Genomic DNA, 22,885 nt, shown 5'->3' with positions numbered 1-22,885 from the left:
GGTGGATAATGAGTAAGAAAGAACGTGGAGAAGAGCGTGTGTGAGTGTGTTTAACAAGGATGTGGGAGATTGTTAGCCGATTTTGTGCTGAACCTCGTATTCTGACCTTGTTCTCTGGAAGATTCTTAATGTTAATGCTGTGAACTGTATTGGGGGATTGCGGTCCACCGAGATGTTAGGGGGTTATTTTGTGTGTGTTCTTGCATGTGTGTTGTGTGTCTGTACAGGTTCGGCTATAATTGTGAGGGCCAACTTTTGCTTATAAATAAAGTGAGATAGAAAGAGAGAGAGTTCTGGACGCATTGATGAGTGCAAGATGAATCATCATTATTTTCTGCTCATATTCCTGGAAGCCAAAGTCTTTCTGTGAAGCATAAGAAATCTCAAGTAAAAACCGCATACAATAAATATCCATGGATTGAAATGCATTATGAAAAGCGTGAAACGTTTTGATGAACACTGAAAAAGTGTACTATTAAATTCACATCTGCATAATGCGACAAAAATTACCATGGCGTAATTGAGCATTAAGCTGTGTAAGCCTCAGTCCACAGTTACGCTTTCGAAACTTCTTGAAACAATCTCAAGCAAAGTTAGAGTTTAATTGAAGCTGTAATTTGTAACTTTTTTCGTTAAAAAGTAAATCAATTGGGCAAATACATAAAAAAATCTATCTACTTTACCCCAATTGGCAATGATAAGCTTATTTATAGTTTGAGCTGGCATGTACAATTTAATGGGAAATGTCATTTTGACATGAAAAAATGGCAAAACAACCTGCAATTTTATGATTCAAACAGAGATGGCGATAGAGAAGCAAAAGTCACATATCGAGCTTTAAAGTATTTTTTAATAGATAAATCACAATTAATCGCATCCAGAATAATAGTTTGTGTTTATTGTGCATAATAATTTTGTATTGTATTTACTAACACATACAAATGCATGCACATATTTAAGAAAATAAGAAAATATAAAAATGAATAAATGTTTAAATAATTTAAATGATTGGTAAATATAAATAAATACATCTTAATATTTGCTAAATATACTTTATATACATGTATGAATATCTGTATGTGTTTATACATACAAAATTAATATGCACAGCACACAGACATGAATTATCCAAACACAAACTTTTATTCTATATGCCATTAATCACGATTAATCATTTGACAGCTTGATAATCTACAAATCTTAAGCACCATCAAGACCAGGTTTATTTCACATCCAGACCCTCCAAATGAATCTAGCGCTCTTTAAAAAAACCTCTGGGATTTAAAGCTACTTCTATATCAAGGACACTGATATTGAGCTCCAATGATCCAAGTATCAGACCGACAGATCCGGTAAAAAGTTAACTATGTGCACTGGAGAGAGTGCGTGCGTCGATATATCGAGCGGTGGGGTTCAACACTGGGACGCACAGGTGTCCGGACAACATTTGACATTTAAATAAACTTCACAAACACTGCAGAGGCCTTGAGCTGCGAGTCATTACATCACCAAACACATCGATCTCAATATCTAATGAAGAACCCTGTCCCTCCAAAGAGGGGGAGAGATAGAGAAATAAACAGAGAACCCAGAATAGATCTGGATTGGATGAAAACAGTGTAAAATGAAGAGATGAGGAGAGATTTGAGCGGGATTTCAGGGTGTTACGGAGATGAGCCGGGGAAAGACGGATGGAATAGATTCTCACTCACTTGGAGAACGGCCTTCTTAATTACCCGACCTACATCCTGTCTCCATTCAGGGATGTCGGGGTTGGCCTCGTCCAGATTAGGAGAGAAAGATAAAAGAAGCGATTTGAAGAATTCTGTCACAGATGGAGAAAGAGAGAGAGACCCTTAATTTCGTCTCTCATAAGATGCCCAACACCTTCTATCTGCAGTGATTTGTTCCAGATGATTTAGTCGAGCTGTAGCAGAGTTATCATTACTGACAGGTATGGAAAGGTTAGCGCTGATCACAGAAATGATTACAGTCTATTTGGCAGTTGCCAGAAGGGAGTTTTTATGACTCGCATACAGAGTCGAGACACAATTTCCAGTAATTTTAATCGCCCGGAAAGGTGTGATTATACATTTTATCGAGGGAAGGGTTCTTTATATTTATATATAGAGCGGATCAATGTTTTCTTTAAGGAGAACATATGAAACCACAATTACCATAATTCTTCGATTAGCAAACGCTAACAAGATGCAAATTCAAGACATGGGAATGAGCAGTTTTTAGAAGATTAAAATAATTATTTGCATCCTCGTTTTAAAAAGTTCACAAAAGTCTCTATTTATATCTTGATGTTTTATATGTTCACATTTATGCAATCGGCAGATGTTTCACTCAAGGCAAGTGCATTGACATTTTTTATATGAGCGATCCTTGGTTTGAAATCATGACCTTTGCATTGTTAATACAATGTTTAAACAATTGACTTTATAGAAAAAATATATTAAATACAATTTAAAAAAATATTGCTGTCCTATAATACGGGTGCATTTAAAAGAGAAAATAAGTAATGCAATTTTTTTGTGTATTAATTTTGCAAAGAAACGTAGAAACCATGCCATATTATAAAAGCATATGCTGTAGCATGTACTTGGCATGAGCTTCCAAAACGTCGAAGGGGTAAGACAGCCCAAAGGCATACAGAAAATGTCAAGGCCCCCATATTCTCTTTTACTAATAAGGATAAATAAGGATATCGTACAAACACAAAACATATTGTAAAAGAATGATAGTAGTTAAACATAATCAACATTTATTAACAATTTATAAGGATTGACTGTGAATTAGGTGCACTCCCATGTAAGAAAATTCTGTATTATACGGTAGTATATACTATACTATACTAAACTGTAAGATACATGGTTTTGAACATGACTATATTAAATATTAATTACAGGACACTACAACATTCCACGGTAAATAAATAATACTAGCGCAAATACGATTGTATACATTAGTGAATATATAAGACTATAGAAATACTACGGTAAATAAACAATAGTATAGAAAATACTACACTGCATTACATGAATAATACTATTGTGTACAACATTTAATAAACAATACAAGCAAATACTATAGTATACTAAAGAAATAATACTATAGCATATTGCAGAAAATACTATAGTACACTACAGTGAATATACGATACTATAGTAAATACAAGAGGGTACTACAGTACATAAACAATACTATAGCGTGTATTATAGTATCCTAAAATATCAAACACTACTATTGTAAAAATCATGATACACTAAATGAAAAATGTAACGGTGTACTACAGATAATAAATAATGCTTTATTAGATGCTATAGTATAATACAGGAATAATACTTCAGTGTCCTACAGTAAATAAACATAACTATAGTAAGTACAATAGTACGCTAAAATCAATAATACTATAGTGTACTACAGTAAATGAACAATACTATTGTAACCGCTATAGCATACTACAGTATAGTACTATAGTATACTACAGTAAATACACAATGCTAGTATGCTAGTACAGCAATAATACTACAGTGTACTACAGTAAATAAACACTAATATTTTGAATAATCTAATATTTTACAGCAATAATACTATAGCGTCCTACAGTAAATATACAATACTATAGTAATTGATGGCACAAAATTTGCTCATATTCGAGTGGAGGTGAACTTATAATAAATACATGGTATTTGTAATCCATAACTCTGCATATTACTCACAAATTATATCAAACTGTGTAACAGAATCGGCATAGTCAGTCTTTTGCTGTAAAAAACATATTTTAATTGAATATTTAGATGTGTTTCATTTACAGTTTGTCAAAATTTTGACATTTTGACATTTTAAAAATTAAGATTTGACTTAAATGTTGAACGTCTGACAAAATATTCACTTCAAAGAATTTACACAAATATCTTAAAAGATCTCACCTTGCACTGCGATGCTCCTGCTATCTTGTAGTAAGGACTCTCCCGATGACACCTGCACTGTAACTGTGGTCATACCCTCAGTGCTGAACGTGTAGGAAATGCTACTGTCCAACGTAATGATCGGCTGGTGCCACAAACACACGCACACAAAAAAAAGTTAAAGACAAATCACTGACATATGGGAAACTTTCGAACTACCCTTTTAGTGCGCTGACAAACAGTGCCAGCGTTAAGTTGACGTTTAAGCGCAAACCATGAACAGATTCCTGAAGCAGCGCATCTAAATACCATACAAACGACAAGAAGCGAATTATAACCGCTTCATTGCCCCTGTTCTGTTTATCTTCTTCCGTAAAATGTCTCGGAGGCCTCGGGCGGAACAAAGCCAGGCAGAAAATCTGTAATTAGGGGCTGGTCGTACCTCCGTGTTGTTCCCCAGCCACCAAAAATAGGTGAGCGTTCTGAAATGAGAGGGCCAGACCACTGCTGTCAGGTTCACCTCCTTGTTCTTAATGACCACATATGGAGCCAACAGCTGAATCTGCTCCACTGGGCCTGGAACAAACCGACACATACACACACGTACTCAATACTATAGGAACCCAAACCGGAGCAGCGCAAGGTGACTGCAGAGACAACATACATGTCACGTGCAGGTACAGAGATGACGTGTCGAACCCGAGGCTGTTCTCCGCCAGCGCCGTCACTCTAAAGATGCCCGCGCTGCGGTACACATGTCTGATTCCCTCCTGCGTCCAGCTCAGGTTCGAGTAGGACACCGCAGTCCCGTCCCCGAAGTCCAGCTGAATGTTTGTCCTCATGGAGTCGCCCTGAAAAAAACGCACACGGTTGCTTTCTTAATTACAGTGTGTCTGGCAAACGCAACAACAAACAGCTGCAACTTTACAGTACTGCTTACACAGACAATGTCCCATCTGCTTTCAAAGCCTGTTGAATTGTGCGTTAACTCTCTGATTCTGTGAATCATACATGAGGTTTCTTTCGGCAAATACAGGAGCAGGTTATTTACGTAGAGAACTCAATCAAACGACTCGGTTATGGTTAATAGTGTCTTATTTACACACTTTATATATATATATGGGTCAATGACGTGACATGTATTTTTTGTGTCCAAATTCATTATTTTCCTAAAAAGAATTTGAATAAATACATGTCATATATCAAATGGATCTACAATAGGTCCTTTATAAGAAACCCTTTTCATTTTATTGAAATTCAATAGATTTTTTGGGTTTTGGTGTTTGAAAGACCAAAAATGTCAGGTGGTGCGACCGTCCGAACATACAAACAGAGAACAAAACTGAGAAATAAATGTTAATTTTCTCAATAAAATTCTTAATAAAATATTTTGGCATGATTTTATGTTAAATTTCTTATATATGAGGGGAAAAATACTCAGTGCTAAATACATTCAACACAATGTAAATGTATACATTTACAAATGTACAATAAATCACAAATTTATAACAATGAACACAATACATTTTTTTGGACATAAAAATACATTTTCAAACTGTTTTGCTTAAAATATTTTTTTTTTCTTCTTGAAAATCTTATTTGTCATTGACCCATATATATATGTCACACTCAATATCGCATTGCTTCTCTTCTGTCTCAAATTTCCCAGTAGGTCAGTTGTTATCGTAACACAACCGCAGTCGTAATTAGGTTCGAAATATAACAATTTGTGTGTGATATGGCTGTAAATGAGAAGATGGCGTCATCTTAGTTTAATTTCTAAAAGATAGTAATTTACACAGGTTGTGTTTTCGATTCTTTCCTTCATTTCAACTTAATCTAAACCAAACTATAAGAACACCTCTTTCTCCAGAGTTATCAAACAGGTAATAAAGAAATACATGTTTGTGTTTATTGTTTTAAATCAGATTTAAAGCAGGTAACCGATAACAAAACGTGCTGCCGATACAATACAGTACATCCTTTTTGAACATGAGGTGTGACCACGTCTTGAAAAAGTGAGAAAAAGTCACGTTCCAGGAATATTTTTTTGTTATGCTCATTGAAATGCTCATCTTCACTTCCTGATCCTGAAGTAAAGTGGTCTAAATATACAGCTGCAGAAAAATTAAGAGGCAAGTATCTAATTTAATCAGCATTTCTAGATGTATTGTGGTCATTCCTGTCCAGTGTATTTTGAATTTCAGCAAATTCAAACCTCAGGAGTGACATAAAGTCATCCAACAACGTTGTTAGAGATGTGAAAGACTGACAGCACGACAAGACACATGAAAACTGTAATAAAAATCTAGGTTATCACATAATAAAAAATACTTTTCATAAATACATGTTGAAATATTACTGTTGTATTGCTTAAAAGTGAATATGACCTTGTTTTCTCTGCAGTATTTGAGGTCTAAAAAATACAGAGCATCTTTTCAGTTATCTTGACCTGTTTCTCCAGTTTTCATTTTCTGCAAATAAATGCAAATAGAAACAATATTTTTATTTGAAATTTGGGAGACATATTGTTAGTAGCATACAAAATGAAACAAAAATGATAATTTTACCTAAACACATACCTATAAATAGTAAATTCAGAAATATATTTAAATGGTTTGTAATTATATTTGCGTGGCTGTTTATACACACACACAAACAAGCGCACACACTAACACATAACGTTTTGTAAAGTGTAATGCCATGCAATGGAAATTTCATACAGTAGATAGTTCTTGAATAATTTGTCCAACTAACAGCATTCATTGCAAAAAGTCTGTTCACACATTGAAAAAAATCACATATCACAGTAACTTCCGTTAATTTCAAAACTTGTGTATCTTAACACTGTCAAAATAGGTACAAACTTGCTTGTGCATTAAGGCCACAGCTTAAACGTGTTGTAAAAGCTCATGTGTAAGAAGGTATATGAAAAGTAAAAAAAGGTAGTATTCTTATGAGGGATATATTTTCATGTTTAAACATCTTAAGAGCAGAGGACAGCAGGGCTTCTAAAGAAAAGCGAGAAATGGCTTAGAGAAGAATCGCCGCCTTGAACTTTTCAGTCTTAACATGCTTTCGCCCATAGTCTCAAGCGTCACATCTGGCCGACTAGCGGCGCAAGAGCAGGCACACATGAAAGTGTGCGATATTCCCAAATCCATACCTACAGTTCTCCAAATCCCTATTCTTTCTCTCTTTCTGCCTTCAGCACATTGTAGCGTAATGCTATTGGGATATTAATTTGTAACACTGCATTAGCAGCATATGAAGGGGGTGGTCTGTTTATATGCCACATAATGACAAATCCAAAGGCGTCTGCTTTATTTCTGTCTGTTTGCTTTTAAGCGCTGCTGACTGTGAAAGCGGCCCACCTCTGTGCGCTGGGTGGCTTTTCAAGATATTTCATGTCACTTTGTGCAGAAAATCACAACTAAGGAGTGGGAGGAGGAACGCGGAGACAAATGACAGAAGAAACAGCTTGTATTTTGAGATGATGTTACGGACACAGTGAGTACCGTGCACGAGAAGGTCACGCAAAGTCCTTTTAAGGGCACGAGCGGCGGCCATTTCATGAACGACTATTTTCAGTCATGCTGTTTAAACGATTTTTAGATTTCTAGTTAATGTGAATGGATTTTTTTTTACTTTGAACTGTTTTTAAACAATTTTTGGAATGTTGGAACTTTTCATACTAGTATATATTACATTCGTAAGTTTTTTTTTTTATATTTTTTTACTCTGGTTATTTTATGAATACAGTTTATTCTGTATTCATTATCTATGCTTAGATCTTAAATGGTTTACTTACTTGAAGGTGTGACCTTCAAGATTTTAACAAAATGCTTTTATCCAAAAGTTGCTTTGGATAAGAATGATATAAATGAATAAAAAAGGGAATACATGTAAGATGTAAATGAAAAATGAATTAATGTAAATGTGCAATTTATAGGTTTACCAAATCCTGGTTTATTGCAAATCTTTTGTCTTTGTTCATTCATGGGACATTTTTACCAAAACACATTGCAGTTCAACAGCAATATATTCCAAGGACATCCAAGTGATATTTCACCTCAAAATAAATATTCTGTCATCATTTACTCTCCATTTTGTCATTTCAAACATGTACGAAGATGTTTTGAAAAATGTTGTTAACCGGCACCCATTGACTTGCATTGGTTTTGTGTCCATACAATAGAAATTAATGGGTTGTATCTTTCTTCAAAATATCTTCTTTTGTGACTGCGAAAAAAAGTGAGTAAATGATGGGGGATTTTTGTGTGAACTTTCACTTTATTCTAGGAAAAACCAACCCTGTTTTACTAGTGTTGTAGTCGAGACCACCTAATCCAAGATGACTTTGAGGGGCCAAGACCAAGGAAGGCCGAGCCCGAGGCAAAACCAAGACCAGCAATCCTAAAATGCATCTAAAAATCCACTTAACGCAAGAATGAATAATTACAGTATATAATATACAATATGTACATAATATGTACAGTATACAATAATTACATGTATTTCTTAGCCGCACACAGAAAATACATCAAATACGAAATAAGTCAGTGATTGCTTTTAAAGCCAGAAGTTTTACATCCAACCACATTAATTAATCAAACCAGCAATGTAGTGTAATTCACACAGTTGTGGTCTTGACGGTCTTGGAATGACATCCCAAGACCACTAAGTCTGAGACCAAGAAAAGACCAAGACCATCAAACAATGGCCTTTACAGCATCTTGAGTTCTACAACACTAGTTCCTACCCGTTCAAATATACTGTAAATAGCCGAAAAATGTGAAATTCAGGCAGAATTCTAAGTCTCTTTTGCAAAACAATTTCAAGCCTATCTTTCTCTCCATATCTTTCTATCTTAATGAAGGTATAAGCCCTCATCTCCTCATCTCATCATACTGCAATGGGATAACTCCTCTGTGGTGAGATGCCTTGGGAAAAACACTTTACCTGGAATGAGTGTGTGTGTATCCAAAGACAGAGTGAAAAAAAGAAGAAAAAACCCTGTATGCATTGCACCTCAATGAAAAGCTATTCCCCTGTAGGCCTGTAATGTGTATCCGTCTAGAGCCGTACCATCTGTAGATAGTGACGCTTTCTCATATGCCACTGAGATCCAGCACAACTCAGAGCAGAGACCAACAGACACAGAATTATGGGAGGATTCTACAATGCTGCTCATATGTTTGGATGACCTATGTTATTTGAACGAAGGTGGTCCGTTTTGGATTCGGATTCTACAAAGGCCAAGAACGATAACTATACTCGTAACTATATAAAGTTGTCCATTATCCAACATTTAAAAGAAAAGCATGCACATCACAGCAATAACAATAAAAAAAGAAACAATATCATTATCATAATAAGTGATAAAATAATAACAGCCATTAAAAAAAAAACGTGGAATTTAAAGAGTCAAGTTCTTCAGGAATCTATGGCCTACATTTGTTGCAGGACTCACACGTGTTGTAAAAGATTTTTGCTCTATATTTCCTCAAGCTGACACTAACATCCATTTTGTGCACATTTAGATAACCAACCATCGACTTTTTTGGAGTTTCCACATCAATTGAATAATTATTTCTCTATAATTTAGGTCTTGACTTCATATCAGCTCCTTAATAATAGTATCTAGCCCTGCTGCATAAGACCTGATCAATGAAACTGATAATTTCATCATTTACCATTAGCAGCAGACCGTCGGCTTTTAGCACATCAGATTGTCGTGATGGATCTCACCTCCTCCAGCCGCACCAGGAAGGTCACATTGCTGCCCAAGTTGGCTGATAGTTTGTCGTCACGGGTTGCCAGGGCTAATCCTCGTGGCGGTCGATTCAGGCACTGCTGCTTTCTGGCCGTGTATAACTCCTTCACGCCTTTTGTGCAGTTGTTCGCAACCACTTTACGATACCTGAACAGAGAAAAATATGCATGGTAGACCCGTACATTTTGGGACAATAAAGCATCATGTAGGCAATCGGCAGACACTTTTTTCCAATGAATGTACACATGCAATTCTGGGGAACTGAACCTATGCCTTTACAACCTGTGCTTAAAGGTCCAGTTGAAATTTTGTGGCATCTAGTGGTGAGGTTGTGAATTGCAACCAATGGCTCACTGGACCGCTCATCCCTCACTTTGCGAAGCACTACGGCGACTGACAGAGGACTGACCCTTATTGACACTGCACGCATGTGCGGCGCGTTACCGCTCTTACGTGGCCACCGGAGCTGATCGTAGCCATTCTAGTTAATGCTTTTGTTTATACCAGCCCATTAGTGAAGCGTCCCAGAAGCATGACTCATAGCAATAAAAACAACAATATTCCAGACAAACATAATCATTTAGTCAACTATCTTATGGAATAACCCTAAAAAATTGAGAAAAAACAAGAAAAATTTAGAAAAACAATGTTGGACAGGCAAATCACGTGGTCTTACAAATTCAGCCGCTTCATGTTTGAGACCTTCCTGGTACACTGGCACCACATTGACAGACAAAAACCTCGCCGGAACGCGCCGCAGATTTAACAAGGGGTAAGATGACACCAAGTTTTAGCGTTTTACTTAATTTTATCTTATTGGAAACTTGATTGTCTCATGAAAAGATAATCTTTGCTTTCATTTTGACTGCAGCTGCATCTCCATTACCCTTTAAAATGCGCAAATTAAAATATCACATTGAAAATACACCACATGGAGACACGTCAATTTCGCAATGAGGTGGTTTTTAGGCAATACCATGAAGGCATATCTCGCAAAACTGCAATTTAAACCCTTTTTGTCGTATTTACCAGTCACGTTGTGTATAAAAAAATCACATGACCATTCGCGTTATGTTTTGGCAGAACATTGGGAAAGATAGGATGTAAGGAATTCACATTAAGTAATATCTTATATGATGGATTTATTAGGAACAGTGAGGTAACAGTGAGGTAATATGAAAATATCAGAATATATAGACATTTCTCTTCACTCTTTCCTCACAGTAGATGCACGGCACTCAAGTTGGTTTGCAGCCTGCCATAAAATGTAAAAAGAAGAAGTATGGCCGGAATGACCTATCGCGAGAAGACACAAAAAACTCTTTAATCGCTTAACATTGTTTAAAGGAAAGGCAATCATGCTGCTTTTTTTTTTTAAATCGACATCCTGAAATGGAAACCAGGCAACTATTTTGTGTGTGTTTCTTACCCAGTGCTGTTGAGGTAGTTTTGCCCCTGGCTGCAACTTCGAGATACAGTAGAAGGGTTGAACCAAAATGCTGGCAGACAGTTTCCATCACCTCTTCTCTCAAAACCGTAATCACTACAGAACACACAAACACAAATGCTTCGGTAAACAACAAAGTCTTTTTTATTTTCCAATTCAATTCTCAGATAAGCTTGAGGTTTTTTTTCTATCTCAAGTCATAAGTGATAGTTCACCCAAAAAACTGTAATATTAACTCATGTCATTCCAAACCTGTATGACTTTCTTTCTTCTGAAGAACACAAAAGAATATACACTCACCTAAATGATTATTAGGAACACCTGTTCAATTTCTCATTAATGCAATTATGGTTTCTTGAACATGACAATGAGTTCACTGTACTAAAATGGCCCCCACAGTCACCAGATCTCAACCCAATAGAGCATCTTTGGGATGTGGTGGAACGGAAGCATCGTGCATCCCAGAAATCTCCATCAACTGCAAGATGCTATCCTATCAATATGGGCCAACATTTCTAAAGAATGCTTTCAGCACCTTGTTGAATCAATGCCACGTAGAATTAAGGCAGTTCTGGAGGTGAAAGGGGGTGAAACACAGTATTAGTATGGTGTTCCTAATAATCCTTTAGGTGAGTGTCTTTTGAAGAACGTGGGTAACCAAACAACACAGTCCCTCATTGACATTCATTTTATGGACACAAAACCACATAGAGAAAATATCTTCTTTTGTGTTCCACTGAAGAAAGAGTCTTAAACATTAATTTTTTGCACATTTTCTTTCATTTATAATGCCTCTGTCCAGGCCGTTTGCACAGGTTGTCTGAGACAGGATTGTCTACATTTTTATCCATGTGTCTGCAAAATAGTACATACAACTATCCTAACATAAATATCGATAAAAATTCAATAAGATACGAATAAATAAACAAGAATGGATAAATAAGACTTATTATTGTGAACGATTACTGACAAATTCGTTCCCTTTGTGTTTCACAAATAACTCCCGTTAAACTGTGATTCTTACGTCAGCAATGTAAGTTCGAATCTGCCGTGCAACAATTCCTAATCCATCCCTCTGGTTCATGTCCTGACCTTATTACTTTTGTTTTTCATTAAAACTCCTTCCTTCACACATTCTTCTAACCGCTCCTATATACCTTCATTGATGCACAGCGAACTCATCTTGCATTCAAGCGTGTCGCCCTCTTATGCCCTCGAGACACCCAGATGTATTAATTCCCTCATGACAAACGTCTCTTCCACTCAGAGCTGTGGGCAGCGGCGTATATCCTCCATGTCTTTCCTCCAAGTCTTTCCACTCCCTCTCCTCCAAGAAGTGAATGTCTGGTCAAATATCTCCAGTGACGTTGATTTATCAATTAATTACTTGATCCACCACCCAACTCAGCGGACCACACAGTCCCTCACGGCAGGCACAAGCTTCTGTTTTCCAACAGGCTTTTAGGTTTTTAATTATGTGCCGTTCCAATTCATTTCTCAGATAAGACTCGAGTTTTATGGGACATGTGTTGTATGGCTCACATTGTTTTCATAGAAGTGTTTTATGACTTAGTTCTTCAAAAGAACTTGTTTGCTTATTTTACACAGTTAACTTACAATTTACATGTTTAGGAAAGCTCATATGCAGGAAAACTGAAGAACAAAATAACTATTGTTAATATGAAATTGCTTTCAGGAATGCTTGATTCTGTTTGTTCAGTTTCGTCATATCTGGCATCTGATATTCTTCAATTACACACCATTAGGTGAATTGCACATTTGACCACATATCAAGACTTTTGGGTAACACTTTACAATACTGTTTCTTACTTAATGTGTAACTAAGAAGGAATTACTGCAGAACATAGTAGTAATAGCAATAGGTAAAAGGAAGAAATGTCCACTGCTTGATTATTGTGATGGTCAATTGTGTATATGACTGTTTATTAGTAGTTACTTAATAGTTATTTATGTAGAATCTGAATTAGTAAGTAACTAATAGTAGTTCTCATGGAGGAATGAATGAATTCGAAAGCTATTGATTAGTTAACTGTTACTTAACAAAATTAAAAAATGCTTCTACATACTGTTTAGTAAACACATCTTCCTTAGTAGTTAATATAGATATCAGTATTAATGAGGAATTACCCATTAGTTCTGCAGAAATTCCTTCTTAGTTACACATCAAGTAAGAAACAGTATTGTAAAGTGTTACCGATTTTTGCATGATAAATAAAAAATATTTTTTTAACCTTACAACTCCTATTAATATTAACAATATCAATATTATTAATATAAGTTTGACATATTTGAGAGACATCATTTATAATTTAAAACAACACAACCCTTAACCAACCAGTTATTATCTGAGCTTTCACTTCCAAAGCTAGACGGACACTTTTTATTTTTCAAGATAATTATACTCCATATCATTTCACCAGCTTTCTTGTACATTCTCGAAACAAATTAAAATGTTAATCAAGAAAATGTATCATAATAAAGTCAGTCAGGAATTTAACTGGCCAACGAGTAAAATAAACATAAAGCAAAAAGATAAACGCACTCGAATCAGACTGCAATATTTTGACCTCTGTCAGAAAGAAATGAATGAAAATGCTTTAAATCTTCACTGTCTCCCCTCAATTTAAGATATAAAGCAAAACATTTGCATTCAAATGAAATCTGTTTAGTAGCTCATTGTCTCTGTATCATCGCAAATGTTGCCGGTACAAATCACGTAAAGAGCCATTACATAATAACATTGTGCATAATCGTTCTGTAATTACCCGGCAACAAAAAAAATATAAATTTGCCAAGATGTTGTCATAAATCTTATAATTTTTCACCTGGCAGATCTAATCCTAAATGTATTTAAACTCTAATCAACAGTTTAGGCAGACTTGTGAATTAAATATCAATATGTAATCAAAAAGAACTTATAAATATGTTAGATATGAGGAGTCATGGCCTAGCAGTTACAAAAACGCAGATGCTCGTGTGGGAGATGCAGGTTTAAGTCCAGCCTGCAGTTTTGTTTTTGCTTTTCTCTACAAAATAAATACTAAATATTATATATTTTATATAAATATTGATAGTGATCATTATTCCTGACAAAAAAAGAAATTCATATTTTAACCTATGCATAGTGGCTCAGGGTGCACTGTAAAAACAACCAAATTCACAGATTTTCCACAAAAAATGGAATTTATCTGATTGTACAGATTATTTTTTTTGTATTTTTTAAATGCGGTCAAAATAAGTAAAATTACAAGAAAAACAGGAAAAACGATTTAATATATATCCTGTCATTTTACAGGGGAAAAATAGTTACTTTTTCTGTTTCTCCAGCTCACAGAAAATTTCGGGTTTTTCTTACAGTGTGGGAGTATTTTACCAAAATCACAATGTGCAAAAAATGAGTCAGATCCTTTTAATGACTTTGAACAACTGCAAGAAAGAAACTAAATAGTTGCCGAGAAAGCTTTAAACATATAAAATCATGCATCATATTTTTAGAGGCTATAATCAAAACACCAAAGATTCAAAGGTGGACCAGAGAGATGCCCAAAATCCTTTTACAGTTAAGTAATCTTCAGTTTGACACTATAGGCAAAACTTTTTAAGTAAAAATCTAGCATAAATACATCTTGGAGACAGCATCTCTCTAAAACCCTTAATGCATTTCTAACATTTTAACCATTAGCTGCAAAATGAGACCAAACACGTGTTGAAGACATTAGGGTACAGAAACACGGTGCACTATTTGTAAGGTCTTGTTCTCAAATGAAAGATGACACAACTTGGTCTTTGAATGGTGTAGATCCCAAGGTTCTCATATATACTTTAAGAGGCCTTTTTGCAACAGACATACAAAAAAAGACCATAAAGATCAGGAGAGAGATGCATTAAAGTCCAGGGACTGTGATTATTCTCCATCCTGATCCTCGACAAGGTTACAACACCATTTACAGCGACCCTAAAGAAAAGGGTGACCGGCATGCTGTTTCAGGAACATTGTTCCTATTCTGAGATTTCTGGAAACAGCTCCCAGGACTCCGGTCAACAGAACACGGAGGCGGTACGGTTTCATAAGGACCGGCGAGCCCACCTTAACTGTAGACTGGACTACAAAAACACGGCCGTTCTGCAAAGGCTTAGCTAGACAAGACTCGTTTTTTAAAGTAGGTTCATGCAAAGTGGGCTTTGCTGTGATAGGGTTCATTAACATTACATTATTTTTTTTTTTCTTAGGATCGAACCAATGATCGTGGTGTTGCGAGAACTGCGCTCTACCAAATGATCTATGAACTTCAGCTATGCAAATGTTTTCCTCTGTTGACTTACCACTCAAAGTCATGCGCTCTGCAGATGCAGGGTTCTGCCGACAAGATCCTCGAGTTGTCCCATCCCAACATACAGTAGTTGCCCGGGCTACGTTTCATGTAGATCTGCTTCTGACCCATAATGCACGGCTCGCCCTGAAAAAAATTACATGACGGGTAGTTACAGCGTATAAAAACCTTCAATTCTGTATCTATATATTTTATGATTTTTACTTGGTTATGAAGGTGCCACGTTTGGTAGTCGCCCTCCGTGCACCTTCTTGTAAACACAGACTTGTAGTCGATTTTGATAAGCTGCCATTCGGAGCGATGGCTGAAATGGCCGAAAAACCTGCCAATGGACCGGAAAAGGATAGATCAGAGACGTTTTTTAAATGTCTTTATTTTAATTTATTTTGACCACAAACACTTACGTCATGATTTGGTTTTCTGCACCTGCCTCCACCAGAACTCCATCCACAAAGAGCGGCATGGCTGAGAAACTGTGACGCGTCCACTGGCGACCTTCATCAAAGCTCATCCTGCAGAGCAATGTCAAATCTCAGTGGAGGTGGATGACAAAAGACAAGATCACAAGCTTGCATTGCCAAAAGAACGGTTGGATTTAAATAAGAATCATCTGGCAATAATTATTTTACTGTGACAGATACAATTTTGCGAAAACAACTTTCTTTTAAGACTTGAATTGGGGACCACAGGGTCCTTAATCTCATAAAAATCTTTGGGATGTGCTTTAGAAGAATTTATGGAATAGCATTACTCTCCCATTGTCAATAAAATATACCGGCAAAAAAATAAACACAATTCAGAAATTTATCAACAAATCTGCACCAAAAACAAAGACGGTCCAAAAAATATCGGAGCATATACTTTTATTGCCAGGAAGTGTAGAGGAAATATTGTTTTTATTATTAATACATTTCTTAAATAATAAAATAATTTAATTAATTTTATATATATATATATATATATATATATATATATATATATATATATATATGTGACCCTGGATAACAAAACCAGTCTTAAGTAGCAGGGGAACATTTTTAGTAAAAGACAAAAAAACATTGTAAGGGTCAAAATTATCGATTTTCTTTTATGCCAAAATCGTTAGGATATGAAGTAAAGATCGTGTTCCATAAAGATATTTTGTAAATTTCCAGCCTTAAATATATAAAAATTTAATTTTTGTGAGTGGATGGCCTGCCACAGTGCCTTTGATTAACAAGTTCAAAGGCAATTTTCTCAATATTTTGTTTTTTTGCACTCTCAGATTTGAGAGATTTAAACGGTTGTATCTCAGCCAAATATTGTCCTTTTCTAACAACTCATACATCAATGGAAAACGTATTAATTCATATTTCAGATTATGTAAAAATCTCAATTTCGAAATATTGACCCATAAGACTGGTTTTGTTGTCCAGGGTCACACATATATATATGTATATATTTATTTATATTTTAATATTAAATATTTTACTTATATTCATTATTATTTGTAAACATTTATAATTATATGATTTAATTTCATTGACAAAAGGGATGGATACTTAAAATAAAAAAAGTGTCTGCAGTGTGTGCAGATATGGGTGAGCATCAAACAATTTGTTTCTGGATGATGCATTTAAAGGGTTAAAGTGCATAAAACCAGTCTGAAAATCCAGAGAGAGAAAATAAATATCAGGGCAACCTACAGCGACATGCACCAAACAAAAAATAGAAACCATTCATCTGCAAAATAGAGAGAAAGCAAACGCAAGTACAAGCAAACAGCAAAGGAGCTTGTACGACAAGGTTGAAACAAAACAGGGGCCGAAGTACGGAGGCGAAGCTGCTCTCGAAACCTTTGCTAAAAGCAAACGTCGAAGAGCGCTGACACATATCCATTAACGGAGCGTGCGGTCAGCCTGAAATCCGGAGTCACACTTGCGAGAAAACACGCGGCTGTGCGACTCTGCTCGCTGTCTCGCTTGAGTTGTTTAAGAGAACTAAAAATGAAGGCGCCACACTTCAGCGGTCCTAAAACTAAAGCCAAACGCTCCGAGTGATAAGAGAGAAAAGATTTTGCACTCTGGGGGATTAAGCGTCGCTGAAGCAAAACTAGGGAGGGCCAATTTGAAGAAGGAACCAATGTGTGAACTCGGGGGGGATAAGCGGGAAGCTTTAATATGGAACACTTCCCATGGTGCACGGCGTAAAAACTGTTTCCAATCTGTTATTTGGCAGCTTTCATGTCCTGCCGTTTTTATTTTCGCTCTCCTCGTGTGGTGGGGGTATGTTCGAAAAGCAGATATTTATTGATTTTAGTTTTTTCTAAGACTTAATCACATAAAGTTTCTGTATATCTAGTTATTTTTGTAAAACCTTATACATTAAATTACAGCGCAATAGGCCACTGGCACTTACCAAAGATGTCGGGTAGGAACAGTGGGTTGTTTTACTGCAACCAATGCTCCACCTTTGTCCAAAAACCACACGTTGTGTTCTTCCTCAAAAATCTGCATTATAGAAAGATGCAGATTTTTTAATGCATTATACACAAAATATGATACAACATTATTTGACCTACACTCTGAATGACACTGAGAATATAACGTTACCTGTCTCCAGGTGTTGCCGGCATCTGACGAAATGAACATCGCTACATTGTTGTATGACAGTTCCGAGCCAATATTTCCTGAAAAAAATGGAAATATGTCAAACAACACATCAAGGTAAAGCACTAGTGTGGTACGTTCAAAAAGCATGGTTAAATCAACAAATATTTATTTGTATATGGATGAGCGGCTTATTTAATTGAATGACAACCAAGTTCAATATTTGTACAATGCACGCTCGCTTAACATACAGATTCGATAAACACAAAACACACATACATACCCGAGCATGCACACCCACACATACAGCAAACCTTCCCATTAACAGGACATCTCATTGTTTCCTCAACAGTTTATCCGGTTTGTAAAGAAATAAAAAAATGTTAGTGTATAGTTTTAAGTGAGATGTTTTGCATATGCCATCTCTAGAATTTCAAATGATATCTTATATCACAAAATTTGCTCAGTTTTGTCAAGAAACCAAGGGATTTCAATAGAGAAACTTTTCTAAAAACATTTTTAAAGATCTTTTAAAGCTAAACACTTATGGTGTGTTCAACCACAAATTGAACTATTTGCGCAAGTAAATTATATACAAACTCAATGCAATGATGTGAATAGACACAAAGGTCGTGAACTGGGAGGCACGATATTTGCTTCAATTGTGTCTTCCGTGCAAGTGAAAAAAGTTCAACTCGAGCAGCATATTTCTTGCCAAGAGCTTATTGACTACTACGGCTTGACATGTCCGGATGCATAAAGACATTCCTCGTCGTGTGAGGTTAATATGTACAAAATAAATATTACTGTGAGTAATGTAGAGCGAGAAACGCAATGCTTTGTGTTTGGTGTGAACACACAGTTACCTTATGTAAATAATTTTATTTTAATTTCAACTCACTGCAGAAATTGTTATTCATTCCTTCTAAAATTAACGTAATTTTTTTAAATAACAACATTCAAGACAATACTGATTTGAATATTAAACACAACTAGGTCTCCTTAGGTCTCTGGAGCCATGAAGAGAAATCTCTGATCAATAAAATATTCCCCTGTGCTTTGAACCACTCGAGAGAGAAAAAAGACTGACATTTGAGGGACTCATTTATGTACGTGTGTGTTGTGATTTTTTCCATCAAGGGACTGCATATACACAAATGAACCGATACCCTCACATGGTCTCGTCTGTTTTTTATGCCTACATGCACCGGTTCACCCAAGCACGCCTCACGTCTAGAGTAAAAACCCGCCCGCGGCCTCCTTCGCTGAATGTCTTTGCCCTGTTCCATGCCTGTGAGAATGAACTTAGGGGTGATGTCTTTGTGTGTCCTCCAGTTGCTTTCTGAGAAATTAGTTTATTTCCTTCACATGACAACTTTAATAGCTGGCACCCTGGGATATAAAACCAGAGGACTGGCCTTGTTTGGAGAGTTCATGTACAGTGTTTAAAAGGAAGAACTATTACACAAAATAATACCAAAGACTACAGATATTACAAGACAGTTCTATTAAACACTATCAGTTGTAAAAGTTGTAAACCTCACCGCTAGATGCCGGTAAATTTCAAACACTGGAACTTTAAGACACCCAGCGTTTGGTGACCACATAGACATAACAGAAAAATGTAGGCTGATCACAAACATAACTACAACACACTTAAACACATTCACTGTCATTCACACCGAGACGTCTGTCGATTACCTGTTGCCACAATGACTCCCGGCACTGAGCTCTTAGTGGATATGGTGCCGGAGAGGTACGGGTTTTCTGACATCTGCAGTTGTAGATGGAGCGAACAAAAGGGCTGAGTGGAGAGAAAGTGACACATTCTCCATTAGCCACAACAAAGCTATTATGTAACTGTCAATCAAAACAAGCCGCCGTGACACCGCAGGTCTGAGACAAAAGCGCGGTGTATTTGCCGCGACAGCGGCGACTTTATGGTCGCTGTTACATAATTTATAATGAAGAAACAATTCCCATAATTCACAGTCGTGACAGGGGAGTAATAAGGTAAAGTCGTGTGATCTATGGCGGATTGCTTACTGTAAATCTGGCTGTGGAAGATAAGCGTGTAAACAAAACACAACTCAGGTAAATCAAGGCGATGGCTTTACATAAATCAATGGAGGGAACTCAGCCAATCGTGTTAAAGGATGATAGAGGACAACACCGTGTCAGGCTACCTCAGTTGTATAATGAAATACAACTTGGGAAATGATGATTGTTGTGGGAGTAATGCAACGTATTTATTTTCATCATCTTGTTGGAACTTTTCAATGCATTCTATTTGCTTTGAAGTGGATGTTTATCATTATCAGCGTAAATCTACCTGTCCGCCATGTTAACATGATGTCATACTGCTCCAAAATCAGAGAAATGGAGCTTTGCATGAGTTCCATGTCGGACATTTAAAACAAATTTGACGTAACATGTCAACGGTGGACTTTTAATCGCCATGTCCTTCCAATTCTCGTATGTCCAAATTCGCAGTTTTTCAGGAAATGGAAAAAAAAACACTGCACATTTTTTGTTGACAAGCACTTGTTGATCAATTTTATTGGTTAGATATTTGCAAAAACCATTGACAAATATAAAGGTTTACTAATCGTAATGATTTTTATCAAAAAATAAAAATAACAAAATATTAAGATACAAGGTTTTAGAAGGAAAGAAGCTAAATCTTATTTCATTATTGTGTATCACTGCTGTCGTTCTGAAACCTTGCATCTTCTTGTCGGAACTTTTCAATGCCTTTTATTTTCTTAAAAGTGGATGCATGTCATTATCCGCGACATGCCAAATCCGAGACATGGCTCTTTGCATGAGTTCCATGTTGGACGTTTAAAACAAATACAAATTTGACGTAACATGTCAACACTGGACTGTTAATCATTGCTGTCCTTCCAAACCTTGCATGTCCAAATTTGCTGTTTTTCAGGAAATAGAATAAAACACTGTACTTTGTAAATAATTAAATAGTGTGTTATCAAAGTTGAAAAGCACTTTTTAATAGTTTTTATTGGTTAGATATTTGCAAAACTCAGTGACAAATTTAAAGATGTACTAACACTAATACTAATATACTTACACATTTATAATACATATACTAATAAAACAAATAGATAGTGTAATGCAATGTAAGTCGCTTTGGAAAAAATAATATTAAAATTGTTATAACAATAATTTTTATTATTTGTTATCCCAAATAATTCCAAATGATGGAGATTTGAGGTTTCAGATGGACAGCAGCGACATGTTACTCTGTTATTGTATATCACTGCTGTCGTTCTAAAACCTTGCATCTCCATATTTGTTTTTGTCATAAATCAATAATGACACAGAATGTAATTTGAGAAAACCTTCATCACAGAGGTAATTTATCGACTACAGATTTTGAACTATGATCACATCTTATCCGATTCTCCAAAGTGGCCAAAATGGTGTCCACCCATCTTACTTAAACATTCAGCAGCTACAACACTTTCATGGACAGCCAGAAGCATGTGTGTTTTGTGATAAAAGGCAGGTGCGATGTTTTATTGCTGAGGTGCTTGTACTCGATCATAAAACGATAACAGGATAAAGAGAACAAATCAATAATAATGTAATGGGTGCTCCGCAGAAAAAAAAGACGAGACACAATTAATACAAAATAACATGTTTCAGCGTGGCCTCTGTCGACACTGCAACCCTTACAGTGAGCGTTAATTGCCTCTTCCAGTCATTACCCGTAAAGGCAGGGATTTGACATTAAAAAAGAAAAGCAACTCTCCTGGGACCTTTAACACAACAAAATGAAAATTACGTCTGCTCTCTGCGCGCTGCAAAATGTCCCTTTTCATCCTCTCAACGGATGGCGTGACATTATTATGTGGACGGCGAGAGGCGACGGGATTTGATGTTGGTAATCATAGGGATTATAGGGGTCTAATGAGAGTGTCAGAGGAACGCTGTCTACTTGGACTTTTCTTCTCTTCCCTTATTCTAGTGGTTGTTTCCCGGTGTTTTATTGTTTCTTTTTGAAGCAGGTTTGGATCTTAACATGATGTATTTTTACTGATAAGATCGTAAAAAATTTCCATGATTTTCCAGGCTCCGTATATGTAATGAATATTAATGGGTACTTTTCATTGAAGTATGACATGAAAAACCTACATGTAGAAAATGTACGATTCTTCGTGATTATACAACGCAAAGCCTATCGACTTTAATCAGATCCTCCGGAGAAGGACGTTACCTTGAGAAAATTGAAAAGTTAAGCCTAGTGCATTTTCAGGCTTCCTTTGACTTATGTTTTTGAAAGCTGTATTATTATGGAACATTTTTGTTATAACTCGTACAAAATAAGACAAAGGTCAGTTGAATTTCATGTTGACTTTTGCTTTGAAATGCCTTATGGTGAGTTCAGATTATAAGCGACTTTATCGATGCAAGTCGCCAGTGGGCGTACACGCTAGTGGTTGGCTGAGTGACGACATCCACTGATCACACTAGCTCTACCATCTTCCTATGGGCTGTCGCTTCTGAAAGTCGCCCTTCATTTGCATGACGTTGAAGATTTTTTAACGGTCGCCAACGGTTGTGACTGCTTGTGTCGCCGGAAGTCGCCAGGTTTCCAATGAAATCAATGGGATCTTGCTGCTTTTCGCTTGTAATTTGAACGATGGGATATGCTTTAAAAAGGGATTGGTTAAATTGAACCCATAGTTGCAGTTACTAACATTTCTGCAGAAGAAAGTCCTACAGGTTTGAAATGAAAAAGGGTGAGTAAATGAGAATTTTTCTGGTATCCTATATATGTC

The 22,885-nt window shown here is 36.2% G+C and overlaps 1 protein-coding gene across 2 annotated transcripts in view; it reads right to left on the bottom strand.

Annotated features, from left to right (window-relative positions):
• The window catches only part of sorcs3a (sortilin related VPS10 domain containing receptor 3a), a 181,905-nt gene that overhangs the window by 12,336 nt on the left and 146,684 nt on the right, over window positions 1–22,885 (bottom strand). For both annotated transcript variants that reach the window (XM_056773193.1, XM_056773202.1), the window contains 12 exons: window positions 19,782–19,884; window positions 18,084–18,160; window positions 17,890–17,981; window positions 15,897–16,004; window positions 15,697–15,814; window positions 15,485–15,618; window positions 11,123–11,236; window positions 9,669–9,840; window positions 4,582–4,768; window positions 4,360–4,493; window positions 3,939–4,062; window positions 1,713–1,825 (listed from right to left, as the gene is read on the bottom strand). In XM_056773193.1, the coding sequence (XP_056629171.1) occupies window positions 1,713–1,825; window positions 3,939–4,062; window positions 4,360–4,493; window positions 4,582–4,768; window positions 9,669–9,840; window positions 11,123–11,236; window positions 15,485–15,618; window positions 15,697–15,814; window positions 15,897–16,004; window positions 17,890–17,981; window positions 18,084–18,160; window positions 19,782–19,884 (1,476 nt within the window). The remainder of the gene's footprint in view (window positions 1–1,712; window positions 1,826–3,938; window positions 4,063–4,359; window positions 4,494–4,581; window positions 4,769–9,668; window positions 9,841–11,122; window positions 11,237–15,484; window positions 15,619–15,696; window positions 15,815–15,896; window positions 16,005–17,889; window positions 17,982–18,083; window positions 18,161–19,781; window positions 19,885–22,885) is intronic.

The sequence above is a fragment of the Triplophysa dalaica genome, chromosome 2, assembly GCF_015846415.1.
Source record: "Triplophysa dalaica isolate WHDGS20190420 chromosome 2, ASM1584641v1, whole genome shotgun sequence".
In the NCBI taxonomy this organism is placed as follows: domain Eukaryota; kingdom Metazoa; phylum Chordata; class Actinopteri; order Cypriniformes; family Nemacheilidae; genus Triplophysa; species Triplophysa dalaica.
Note: the sequence above shows the minus strand (reverse complement) of the source record. Positions and strands in the feature narration are given on the sequence as shown.